The sequence below is a fragment of the Macaca thibetana genome, chromosome 18 (genome assembly GCF_024542745.1).
Source record: "Macaca thibetana thibetana isolate TM-01 chromosome 18, ASM2454274v1, whole genome shotgun sequence".
Taxonomy (NCBI): domain Eukaryota; kingdom Metazoa; phylum Chordata; class Mammalia; order Primates; family Cercopithecidae; genus Macaca; species Macaca thibetana.
Genome location: NC_065595.1, coordinates 24,683,097 through 24,697,031, shown reverse-complemented (window position 1 = coordinate 24,697,031; position 13,935 = coordinate 24,683,097). Strand labels below are relative to the sequence as shown.

The 13,935-nt window shown below is 35.3% G+C and overlaps 1 protein-coding gene across 17 annotated transcripts in view; it reads right to left on the bottom strand.

Annotated features, from left to right (window-relative positions):
* Positions 1-13,935, bottom strand: part of TCF4 (transcription factor 4) — a 368,073-nt gene that overhangs the window by 286,974 nt on the left and 67,164 nt on the right. For 2 of the 17 annotated variants that reach the window (XM_050767845.1, XM_050767847.1), the window contains exon 1: positions 503-2,281. The exons of the other annotated variants lie outside the window; for them this stretch is intronic. In XM_050767845.1, the coding sequence (XP_050623802.1) occupies positions 503-521 (19 nt within the window). In that variant the 5' untranslated portion in view covers positions 522-2,281. Of the gene's footprint in view, positions 1-502; positions 2,282-13,935 lie in introns of those variants that run through there. 17 annotated transcript variants of the gene reach the window in all.

Genomic DNA, 13,935 nt, shown 5'->3' with positions numbered 1-13,935 from the left:
CCAAGGCCAAGTCTCCCCCTGATGTTCTATGCAGCACCTCTTAATGAGTAAGGCCGACAGTAACCACATTCTCTGACTCAAGCTTAAAGGTGCACATTCATAACGTAAAACTCCAGATATAGCGCTCAGTCTGCCCCTTAGACTGACTGAGTCACAGCAGAGGATCCAGAATGGTTTCCATTCCTCTATTTCTCTGTCTAAAGAGTCATGACATTTCCAGGCATTTTGATAGAGATAGCAAAAAAAAAAAAAAAAAAAAAAAAAGAGCTTAAAAAAGCAGAAATGTTTATAATATTCCACATTACTTTCTCATTTATATGTGTCCAACTTGACAGAAATTTGAAACCAAAATCCTGAACCACACATTCCAACCCAGAAGCCTTTGTAAAAAGCCCCAGTCAAAAATGTCCAGCAATTCAAACTTCTAAGGATTCAGAAGTCGATAGATCAAACATTTTAATCAAGACTAAGCTTTTAAAATACAAGTTACATAAATATTTACCTCCACTGTCCTCTTCCATATGAATAGGAAGTAATAAATTCCCCCAATATATCTGGTGATTAAAATTCTAAAATACTACTTCGTGAACTTTTAAAGTTTGTGAACTGAGACCTCCACTTTAAAAGGCCTTTCTTTCAAGGGGCCTTCCTTGTTACTCTCCTACGCTCCATGGAAACAGAACATGAGTTAACGATGACCGTAGATTTTCATTTATTTGTATACATCAGTCAGTAGAAGAGGAAATGATATTGGCTTTGTGTTTATGAGCTACATTAGAAATTTGAACAATAGCAGACCTTTACTGAAACAAAAATAAAATATGAATCAACAAGATCTTTGCCAAACAGAGGTCTCAGGACAGCCTTGTTCAGTCTTCTGGGAATCCCACTGCAACAAGCACAATAAAAGCAGGACGTGCCTCATTTCCTTCAACCGTTCAACATGCCTCTCTTGGAGATGTTTGTAAATTTCCTTCCTTTACGCATCAAGCTGGCAAACTGTCGTCATTTCTTTGGGGTAATAATATCCTGTTGATGTCTGAGTAGATCTGTTTTGATTGTTTCTTCCACATAACACATACACTTTTAATATCATTTTCAACACACAATGCATGGAATTATTTTTCAACAGATTCGAACATAGTTCAGCAAAGTATGAACGGAAGCAATGAAGGGCAGAAAATGTTAATAAAATCCTAGTTTTATTTTTGGATTTACAACTTAGATGTAGGTAACAGAGTAATTCCAAAAGTGGGAAAAAAAAAGCATTCTCTGCTGTTTAGGAAGCTGAAAATACTTACCTCTACGATTTTAATAAGGTATATGTTTTCATTCAATTCCTATACTGGAGTGTGGGGAATTTCACATAGCAAAAGTACCAAATCAGCATTAAAACACTGACTTGTGAAAATGGCAACTTTTATTCTACTGGATATACAAATTATACCACAGTACTTTAACAACAGAGTTCTAAATTCATTCCAAAAGTAAATTATGCTTCAAATCCAGTCAAATACTCTGAGGGATTACAAATTTTTATCTAAATAAATATTTTTTTTTTCAAAACTTAAAATTTATTTGGACCTGACGGTATATTTCTTGGACAAAGAAGTTTTACCTAAGCGAAATTATTCCTGATTGAATTGCATTTCTCAATAAAGTTACATGACATAAAGGGAGAAAATTATACAGAGTGACAATTTTTAAAAATAATACTCAAAAAGTAAAATAAGACCAACTCTCAACTAATGTAACTTGCACTAAGGCAGACATTCTGGGTTCAAAAACAGCAAAAACTGATTTGTGAAATACTAAAAATAATTAATCATTGCTGCAAAGCACTAGATTTGGAGCTAAACTAAATGGCATGTACCATTCACTGCAATTCCAGATAACACCTTATTTTACACATGCAATAAGAATCATGAACATGAAAAATGTTCAGTGTCATTAATCCAGAAAATGCCAATTTCTAAAAGAACACAACCAGATACTATTTCGACTACCATGTTAATAAGATAAAAATAATACAAACTGGCACAGCCTTCCTAGATAGCAATTTGGCAAGATACATAAAGAGCCTTTCACCTAATAATTCCCTAGAAAACTATCCTAATAACATCCTTGCAAATGCAGACAAGTATTTATGTGCAAGGAGTTTAAGATGTGGTCGACAGCTGCAAACTGTTAAAATAAATTATGGAGGACCCATGTGATGGAGTATTACAGTGCCTTTAAAAATCACACTTTCAAAACATTCAAGGACACTGGAAAATATTCATGGTAAAATATGAAGTTTAAAAGCAATAAACAAATTTCATGTTATGTTTTTAAAAACCAAAGGGAGACAGAATCTACACAGTAATCAAAATATTAACATTGGCTATCTCCACAATGAGGGTACGTTACATTTTAATAAAAAATAAAATAAAGGGGTAGGTGTGTGTGTCTACATATATCTGTGTGTATGCATATATATCTGTATATATACGTGTATGGTGTCTATACAGAGACAGATATTTATATTATAGTTTCAAACTTGAAAGATCTCATAGTCTATTATTAAGAATTTATCAAAATCGAGTGGGAGTGGTATATGTAGATGACCCAAGAATGGCAGAATGCTGGTAATTATTGAAACTGTATGACGGCAACATAGAAAATTATTCTACTATTGTGTATACACTGCATGTGTTTAAAATTTTTTCAAAATAAACAGTTAAAAACTAATTAAAAGGCAAGAAAAAATACAGTAGCGTCATAAGATCAACCCTGAAAGAAATACCGGTACTTCTAAATGAGTATCTAGTAAGATTTCAATAGGCAAAGTAAGTACTTAAGGGTAGCAGGCAGGATACTGAGCAAATAATACTGAAGAAAGGCAATGACCTTGAGGATCAGGCCAGTGAATAACTGGTCACAAACTAATGGAATCTTACTGCTCCTTCTAGTATTAGATGAAATCCCCTGATAGAAGATAAAGGGGCACCATCTTATGGATTTCAATCAGGATATAATTCTCCTAATAAGTGGGCATTTCACCTATGCAAATCTTCACCTGGCATGAAGACGATAAAACAGCGTCACTGACTGGTGCAGACTTCAGGTCCCACCCTTGGTCACTGAAGGAAAACTATTCCTTTTACTGGACAGTGATTCCTGCATAATTCTCATGGGTTCTTTATTCTCACTGGACAAAACCTCTCTGAGATCTAGGCATGATGAAGAGTGGAAAACAAAGAGCTCATTTTTAAAACCCTCTACTCATGCCTTATCATTCCTAGCCCTCAGCTTTTTTTTTTTACATCAATAGCCCATCTCCATATAAATGTCTAATTTTGCAACACTTTAGGTGCCACAATGACTGTGTGAATGAGTCAGAATATGCATTACCAAAGAGTGAAAGAGTGTAGTTTTCCTAACCAATATCTATTTTTGAAAAAATTTTTTAAAAGCACATTGCTTCTTATAATTTTTCCATAAATATCTAACTACTCTCAAAGCTACCATTTAGACTACAAATGCATCCTTCAGTTTGTTAAAGAAAATTTCCATCACTTGCAACTATAAATTTGGAAAACACAGTAACCTTTAATGGCATACAAGATATGATTTTGCTTTCTCATATTTAAAAAAAAAAGCTGCTTATTCCTGAAGTAATTTTTCAGAACATATATGGTTTTATAATTTTAAAGCTGATCCCCAATGTTTGATAATTCTCTATATCTTCTTTCTTTGTATTTCAATCCCAAAATCTTTTAGTTATCTTTGAAAATACATATGCATTAAAGTTTGAGGCCAGACAGCCAGCATATACTGGTAGCCCCTGCTAAGGCTAATTGAGTTATCATAAACATGTAAATCCCTTTGTATAGAGAAGCGTGGCTTTTCCTTGCCATCTAAGATGAAACTATAAAGATAAGCAAGATCTATGTTCTTGATTTGCTTTGCATGTAAATTCTTTCACATAGATAAGCTCTTGATATGTATTCCTCTTCTGAAAGATCAAAGATCATTCTTCAAAAGCCAGGTTTCTCTCCTATCTTCCATCTCTTCTCAGATTTCTACTGTATCTTTTCCCCATGGCTAATGTTCTCTGAAGAGAACCAAATTAACGAACACTGACATTCTTCATAACTATTTTAATGGCATCCTGTGGTGACAATGCAGTAGCAGGACTATTGTGGCATCGAGCAACATGGTCTCCATGCTTACTTCCTGACAGTGCCTCAATCACTGAGCATGTGTTTGAAATATTATGCATTCATACATGCACATCCATGAGCATACACACACACCTATCCATGCGCGCACGTGCACACACACACACACACACACACACACACCCCAATCATACCTACCACAATGCTGGTCAGCACCCACAGCCAAGGAAAAGTAAAGGCCTAAAAACTAATCTAGAAGATGTAAACCTGGTAACAGTTAATTCAAATAAATCATTAAATACAAAAATTTAAAGAAATACACAGCTGCTGATTATCTCAATTTTTAAACTTGGCTCTTACAGGTTCATTACAATTAAAGCCTCTTCCAAAGTGAACTCTGCTCAGGGCAGCCTTAGCATTCGACTTTTTTTGGACAGAAGCTTTTGGTAAGTAAAAAGCAAACAATAAACAGAGGAAAAACATACGACTTAATAAAAGGAGCACACGTAAAAATATATGGATGCACAAAGCAATTGATGTATATTATTTACTTTTTTTACAATGTTTATAGAATAGTACAATTTTTATATAATGTATACATTATCTGATTATGAATAATACATATATAATATATGGTTTATTACTATTAAAATTATTACCATATAATGGTAACTGAATTTGTGCCAGGCATAATGCTAAGCAATTAATAAACATGCTCATTTGATCCGGCCCCACTCTATAAAGAACTATAATATTACTTTCTTAAGGATGAAAATAACTTCAGCAAGATTAAGAAACCTGCCTAATTTCAGAGGAAAACACATAAACATAAAGCCATAAAGACAGTTACCGGTTCTTGTTCAGTCCTGTATCACCAAAACTTAATGTAAAGATGGAGAAACAAATTAAAGTTAAAAGATCTAAGAAGTCAGGCAAGTAGATGAGAGGGAAAAAAGTCAGAGAATGCAAGGTAGGAAAAGAACCCAGAGTATAAAACTCATGGAAAAAAATGGCCTCACCAAGTTGAGGACGGTCACACTCATCTGTTCATTCATCAGGCATGTACTGAGTGTTGACTATGTTCTGGTTACTGAGCTACGTACAGGCACATGGCTGGGGTGCAAGCTCTGAAGACATGATCCTGACCACTCCAGAAACTACAGTTCTGTCAGGAAGACTAAGTGCCTCAGCAGGTGTGACTGCTGGCACATGCCCCAGCAGACATGAGGACAAGCTGGAGGGACAATCAGATCAGTCTTCTGGGTTAAGAAAAACTCCCATGAAGTGGTAGACGTGAGCTGAGTTTTGAAAGAGTAGGAGGTATAGAAGAAGGCTGTGTTCCAGTCCATTGCTTCAAAGAGGTAAAGCAGTAGAAAGGTCAAAGCCAATCAGACATGTTACTGACGACGTTTTGAGGTGGAATCTGCAGAGTGCTGCGGAAAGAAGCCAGATCATGGCACATTATATACAGAATGTCGTGTGAGAAAACTTGGCTTGAAAAGGACAGAACAAAATGAGGAGAAAAATTAGTCTCAAAATTTGGAGGGGGGTAGGTGTATTTAAATCCATCTTTAAATTTAAAAAGCCATCTTTAATTTTAAGATAGGAGAAATGGGCATATTAAAATGCTGAGGAGTCAGGAGAGAAGAGGAGGTCGGTGATTCCAGAGAAAGAGGGAGAAAGACTCCTGGCGAACATGCCCTCAGATGTAAGAGGATGACGGTAACAGCTATTGAGACTAGCAAATATAGACGTGATTACAAAATCAGATTGGGTTTAAAAGAAGTTTCCAGAAAATGGTGGTGGTGGTGTGTATATGATAAAAGACCAATTCCAAAGGCATGTGTAACAGCGATCATTCAGTGATGAATTATGGAGACAGGGCTGTAGATGGAGAAGATGACTGGACATGAGTTTGGGAGTCTTTTTTATTTTCTAATTGTTACCTTGAACAAGTCATTTAACCTCAACCTCAGTATCCCTAACTCTTAAACAAGGATGACAGTCCACTTAATTTTTTTATGACATATCTGAAAGCACAGAAATTGGTTCATGGAAAATGCTCACTAAATCTTAGGTTAGTCTTATCTAAATCTAAAATAATACACTGTCGGGTTTTTGGGGGGTCTTTTTTTAAAAAAAGAAAAAAATGGTTTATAAGCAAAGTGAAGCAAAAGCGACAGCTTTCCATTAGGTGAACCCAAGCAGAAGACTGAGAGAAAGAGAGAAAGGCAGTCTGATTATGCAACTGTAGAACGTTAGCCTCTTGAGACACAGAGCAGAATGGAGAGTGATCTGGAAGCCTTGATAGAGAAAAAGTAGGAAACACGATCGTGAGCATTAGAAGAGGAAACGGCTGTAATCTTTAAGAGTGTGGTCAGGGAAGGCTTTCTGATATGGCATTTGAGGGAAGAGAGAGATGAAGGACCCAACTATGGAGAACCTGAGTCAAGTGTTCGTAACAGAAAGGATAACAAATGTGAAGACCCTGAGGTGGGAGCTTGCATGGTGCATTTGCAGAACACCAAGAAAGAGGTGTGGCTGGGGCAGAGTGGGAGATAAAGCAGATGGTATCACAGAGGTATCAGGGAAGCCACATACCATTTTAAGGTCTTTGACTTTAACTAAATAAGGTGGGAGGTCAGTGAAGTGTTCTGAGAAGAGGAGGAATAACATCCAAATTATGTTTTAAAGATCACTGCTCTATTAAAAAACAGACTAACTAAGGTCAAGGGCTAAAGCCGGCAGTCCAGTTAGCAGACTATTACCAGAGTGCTACGAAGTCCTAGCAATAGAGGTTAGGAAAAGTGGGTGAATTCTTAAAAGTCAGAACCTTGTGGGAAATGGTTATAATAAGAGCTCCTAATGAATAACACCACCCTTCACCCATGTTTTGTGGAGTTTCTTACCACCCTGACACTGGACTATGCCATGTGACATGCTTTGGCCAGTGGAGTATCTGCAAGCATGATGTAAGCAGAGACTTAAAAAGTGCTTGCTCATTGGATCTTGCTCTTTTGTGGGGCTGGCTGATTTTCTACCATGATGTGAAGAACCCTGAGCCAGCCTCTGGACGCGTAAACCATGTGGAACAGAAGTGAGCCAATTCACTTGATGCCTCCCTAAACCAACCAGGCCCTCCTGTCCACCTGCCATCAGACTGTATCCTCATGAGTGAGTGACCTCCAGTGACATCAACAAGAGAACCAACTGGCTGAGCTCAGTCCAAACAGGTGAACTACATACAGATTTGTGTGCCAATAAAATGGTTATTGTTTAAAATCACTAAGTTTGGGGAATGTTTGCTATGCAGCAATAGATAATAAATATAAGCTAACAACATTTATGAATACTTTAAATATACAATATAAGAGAAAATGAAGATATGAATAATTCCCTAGAAGTTAAGTCTGAGAAATGGGAAAACTAAAGGTGTCTTCAAATGAGATGGGAAGGCTGAGGAAGAAAGTAAATCAAGTGTAAAACCCAGAGAATTTATAAACATCCTCAGTGCAAGCAAAGCTACGTATAATTCTGTTTAGGTATAAGCAGTAAAGCAATGGTGACTCCTCAGACACACACAGCAGCTCCAATCAGGGAAGTGTGAGAGTCCAGGCCCTTGCTGGTTAGAGCTTTCTCCATCTCTCTTCTGTTTGACCTTGGATTTCAATTTTTGCCATGAGCAATAAATTGAAAGTAACAAAAATTACAATAATCATTTATATAAGTTTTCATATATCCATTATTCTCCAAATAATACTTTTTGCACAGTAACTTTTCTGCCCATCATTTATCCTAAGTGATTACATGAATTAATGGCCCACCATTAAGTACTCAGCAAAACACCTTGAATGCCTGCTTCAAGATTTAGATCTTGAAACAGACAGTGGTCTTTATATGCAAAATCTCTAATGACTTCTAGAATGCATGGAGTTTATCTTCCTTACATTACCAGCAATATGATGATTTGCCGTCTGTTATATAAAATGTTTAAATGTTTACAGCTAATATGAATTCATCAAGTACAGTTAAGTAGAGCAAATTTAGTTCTATGAAACTTTACACAACTTCACAGAAACAAAATATCAAAGACTCTATCAAGGAGCTATAAAAACTGTGTATTAGAAAATAGAAGCAAAAATGAAAAAATGTGTGCAAAGATATGGAAATAACCAAAATCACCAAATATGTAGGAGAGACTTAAGTAAATGATGGTAAGTCTAACAGTTTAACACTAGTCATTAAAAAATTCAGAATGTAAACTATTGGAAAACACATTCTATATATGAAAAAATGACATAGAAAAAGAACACAAAGGTATGTAAGCACTGAATAAGTATGTTTTAATTGCTTTTGATTGCCCAACAAAAATTTTTTTAACTGTCAGATAACACATGTGAAGCAAGGATGAATAACCCAGAAAAATGAAAACTGTGTGAATATATACGAAGCGACACAGACAAAAACCAAAGTTTATCAGTAACATAATAGTATTTTTAAAAAGTCATTGGAGGATTTTTTGCTGTAAATCTGTTTAAATGTATAAAATCTGAAAGAGAATAAAGAAGTGTGACCGGGTCCTTGTATTTTTTTGTGTTTTTTCTCACAATTATCCAACATTTTAACTAGCAGAGGTGTCACAATAGCATCTTGAAAATTAAGATTTAGTTCCCTATATTCTTACATATTTATACATATCCAAGCCTGCCACACAAAAAAGAACACTCAACCCAAACTCACCAGACTATTATCTGAATGGCACTAATCAATGCTCTTCAATAATCTTCAGCACGAAGAGGGAAAATAGGTGGAAACAGGATATTATGAAAGTAAATTACATGAGCAACATTAGCAACAACATGAGGCTCCCAACAGGATCATGAATCTTAAAAAGTTAAGACGTGCTCTGGCCAGGTGTGGTGGCTCATGCTTTAATCCCAAAACTTTGGGAGGCCCAAGGCAGGCAGATCGCTTGAGCCTGGGAGTTCGAGACCAGCCTGGACAACATAGTGAAACCCCATCTCTACAAAAAAATACAAAAATTAGCCATGCATGGTGGCCCACAACTGTATTCCCAGCTACTCGGGAGGCTGAGGTAGGAGGATTGCTTGAGCCAGGCAGGTCAAGGCTGCAGTGAGCTCCGATGGTACCACTGTACTTCAGCATGGGCAACAGAGTAAGACCCTGTCTCAAAAAAAAAAAAAAAGAAGAGGGGTTCTAACGTTGAGAAACCACGGTACCAACTGTCCCCATTTCCTCAGCTATCAAACAGATGGAATCTGAATCTCTCCCAGAGGTACTCTGGCAAATTTGAGAAATATAATAAAAATAATTATTATTTCAGAGCCTAAAATAAAGCCTATGTAAATTCATAATATGGAGCATTGACCAGCCATAAGACAGGATGGTGCTACTGTGCACACGATTCACTTACATGCTGAACTGAGATACTCTAGGACCTTCACATTCTTCTTGCATTTCCCTGCTTAGTATATGTGTAACTTCATCTATGCTTAATTAGCAATAGTCTTCATTGATGTCATGAATAAAGAACCCAAGAAAATCAGGTAAGTGTCATTTCCCAACTGCAAAAGCAAGTTGTTGAAAGTACTCCACAAAAAATATAAAGTATGAACTGTGGTTGCTAAACGATTCTAAAAAGAAGAAAATGAAGGGGCTTCACTTCTTTCTTCACTTTACCAGGGAATTGAAAATTCAGTTTAGTGCTATAAGAATCTTCTCATCCCTCCACCTTCCCATCCCCTGAAGACTTCCCCACACCCAATGCACAAATACACTCATCAACAATTGAAAGCAATGCCATAAATTAATAATTCAAATTGATTAAGCTACCTAAAGTGAATTTTTATTTCCATGGAGGAATAATAATTTTCTTAGAAATTCTCTGTTCAATATAAGGCCAATGATAGCATAAGAATGTCTCTAGGAATCAATTTATTCTGTCAAATTTTAACCTTTAGAAGACCAAATCAAAGCAGTGTCTTATCATCTCGGCATTGATAAAGTACTGTAAAATAAAGCTTGTCTATAAACGCATTGAGTCACTTAAATAAAAAGCAATATGTTTCACTTCTTCAGCTATATAAATATAGATATGTATATATAAAAACAAGTATCATCCCACATCCACATATATATGGCATGTGCACATGGGAAGGATCGATGATGTTTATAGATGTCTATATGTATTTATATAGAGATATACATAGGCTCCCAAGCAAAATGTTCGTTGTTTTTAAATTCTCTGATTTTTGTTGGTAACAGTTATTTCTTGTTAACCACATAGTAAATATGAGACTATCACATTATGTAAACCATGCAAAGCTGATTGAGTTACATTTTTCCCTGAAACACATATTCTGTGAATTTATAAATGAAGATGCAACTTTTGAACAGGAACACACGGCTTTATTTATGAGCAAAGAACTGGTGAAAGAAAATGTGATCACACAGAACAAGCAATGGTCAGGTTAAGGAGAAAACACCAGGGGAAACCCTGCCATTCATTAGGCAGGAATCATAACATAATTGTCTGACATTGCTTCACAGTTTTATTCCTATTACTAGTTAACCATAAGATTTATGTAGAAAGATTTCACTGTGAAATCAGTGTTCCTTAAGCCACTATAGGCTTGTGACATTTTTTCTTTCAGCCTATTCGTCGCAATTCAGAGTCTAATTATCCAGTTTGTGAAATACCTAGACCTTGGTATCGTTTCCTTTTCTCATATTTCTTATTTGGCTTCTGCACTATGTCTTTTTGACAAGGCAGAGGGGCTCAGAAAAATGGTGACATTCCTATCAACCAGCACTGCTACTTACTAGGAATTCTGGAAGTGAGTTTATTTGGAAAGACTGGAACAGCTGTCTAACAATTTTCCCCAAGAAACAAAAATAAATGGAATTATCGTTTCCTCACAATAGATTATTCATCAAGCAAAAATTATGATAAATCAGATTCAAGTAGAAGTAGTATTTTTAGCATGAAAATAACTTTCTTCAAACAGTTATAGTAATAAAAAATAATGAACTTAACTCATTACCTTAAAAGCATGTTATGTAAATGTTATCTTCTAGCTTCTAATAAAGAATAACACTTTGATTTACCTTTCATGCACTGCAATGACCTTAAATAGAGATGTCAATAAGTCTCTTTACTGCTTTACAACACCAAAAGCAAACTGTACACATTAAGTCAAATCTCATAATGCAAAACTTCCTTTCTCCCATGTGTTTCCTACCTATGTTATACGTTATCCTTCCAAGAAAATCACACCAGAACTGTCAGCTTACTCTCACCTCTACTTTATTTCTCCAGCTTCCCCGCAGTGAGTTATCTGATAAAGGCCACATGCCTTCTGCAGGGTCATCCACCATTGCTCTGAAAAGTGCAGGTTACTTTAATAACCCTTTTACCTTTGATAGAGTATGACATCCACAGCACTTATGAGACGCAATCGGGTTTATAATAAATATCTAGATAGAAAATTTTCTTAAGACTTGAGTCCTCAGGATTTGTCATCCTCTTTCTAAAATCTCATTTTTAAAGGGAGTTTTTAGAAGGCTAACTATTGGAAGACCATTGCCTTCCTGAACCAGTATGGTTGGATGTGTGGCTTAAACAACATATATTTACAGTCCTCTGGCTTTAGACTTGAGAAGAAGCACCCATGAACGGTCGGATGGAAACAGCTACCATCCCCAGGGCTGGGGAAACACAGGGAAGTGGTTGGTTTTTCAGAGTCTGTAAACTCAGAGAGACGTGATGAGAAAGAGACACCAGCAGACTGGGTCTGTTATCTCCAAGGAGGTTAATTTTAGGAATGTAGACAAAAGTAAAAACTGGAAAAGACTGATGTTACCAGAATGATGATAACAAGAACAGGAAAGGAAAAGTTCTTCCTCCTCTAGCCTTCTACTCTCCCTCCAGCGCCTCCTACTGGTAGAGGCTGACATGGAGACCAGCATACCTTTTTACAAAATATATGTAGTTAGCCTCAACATCACAGAATATATTAAGAAAGGCAGACTTGGAGCGTCCTAAAGTTCAACGTGTTAAAAACTGTGTAGTGAGAAAAAAATCTGCACAATAAAATATAGGGGAATATGTACTCATAATTCAGAGGGAAATTACACTTTCAAAAACATTTTCACCCTATAAAAAATACAAGTGGAGTCTAGAAAACATCACATTTGACAGTTATATAAAATAGAACATCTCTATAAAATAGGTGTCAACACAAAAGATTTGTGAAGAGATGTAAAAGCAGATGGATGTAATAGGAAATATTGTAAAAAAAACTAAAAATGCATTAACAAAATTAAAATTTGCATAAAATTGTAGAAAAATTGTCAGTGATGTAGAGACAAACTTGAAAAGTTCTCTTAGAATAATACATGGAAAAAAAGAGATAATAATAAAAGAGGGAGTACTGAAGATCAAAGATGAAAATATCTACCATAAACACACAGTCATCATGAATCGCTTATGCATGAGGAACGGCAAGTATTATTTTGCGGAACTGTTTAACACATCTTTCTAGGTTCAAAAGAGATCTAGTTAAGAAAAACTTTAAAAACTGAAAAGCAAATTAAAACGTATACTACAGAAAATAAGCCACATTTTCAACTATTACAAATATAAAAATAAATCTCATCTGAAATACTGAGAAAGTCCTAAAATATTTATTGGGACACAAAGAGTATAAGAAATTTTAAGACACAGAAACTACACCGTTTCTTTACTGGCCACACCGCAATAAAACTAGAAAGCATTATGAAAATTTTAAAAGCAAAAGTTGATAATCTCTTTGAAATTTAAATGACAGTTCAAGGTAGCTATTGTATTAAAAGGAAAAAACTACCAAAATAACTTCAAAAACTAATAGTACAGAGAATATTACATTATCAACAAAACTTAGGGAATGTAGCCAAATTTTTACGTGATACAAATTCATGATCTGGAACATAAGAGTGAAATAATTTAACTCAAGAGTCAATATAAGGAAAATGACTTCTATAAAACTGACCCACGAAAACAATGGAATAACAAATGCTTAATGAATTAATAAATTAGCAAACAGAAAAACCACAGTAGTTAAATAAATTCAGGAAACACAACAACACACATATCCCTGGCAGGTCTTATCGGTTTTTTAAAAATGCAAATACAAAAAAATAAAAATAAAAACATATAACAATAAATATGAGTTTATTTAAATAATCTAAAATTGCATACAAAAATTGTATGTATATGTGTATATATGTATATACGTGTGTGTGTGTGTGTGTGTGTGTGTGTGTGTATAAAGACTACCACCAGGCAATACAATCAACTGTTATAGTACTTAACTAATAAGAAGGAATTTTTGACTTTCCCTTTTTATTTTTTACTATTAGCTAAATGTTCTGCAATACACAGTATCGCCTTTACAATTAAAAAAAAATAGCTTGAGGGGAAAGGATTTTTCTGTGACGTTCATACCAGACACATAAGAAAATTTTAGTTCACGTAGCTTTAAAATGAAAAATACCACCAATATTCCAACTGTTGTAGTACCAAAACTAAAAGTCAGTTATTTTCATGAAACTACCTGAAAACTTAACACTTAAATATTCACTGAAAATTTAGAAGGTATCACTAAAATCAATCTTTCCAACATGCAGATTTAATAATTTTTAATATTTACACAGAAAAGGTCAGGCATGTTATTTTGCTGCCTCTACAGTGTGAATCGACCTAAATGAGGTT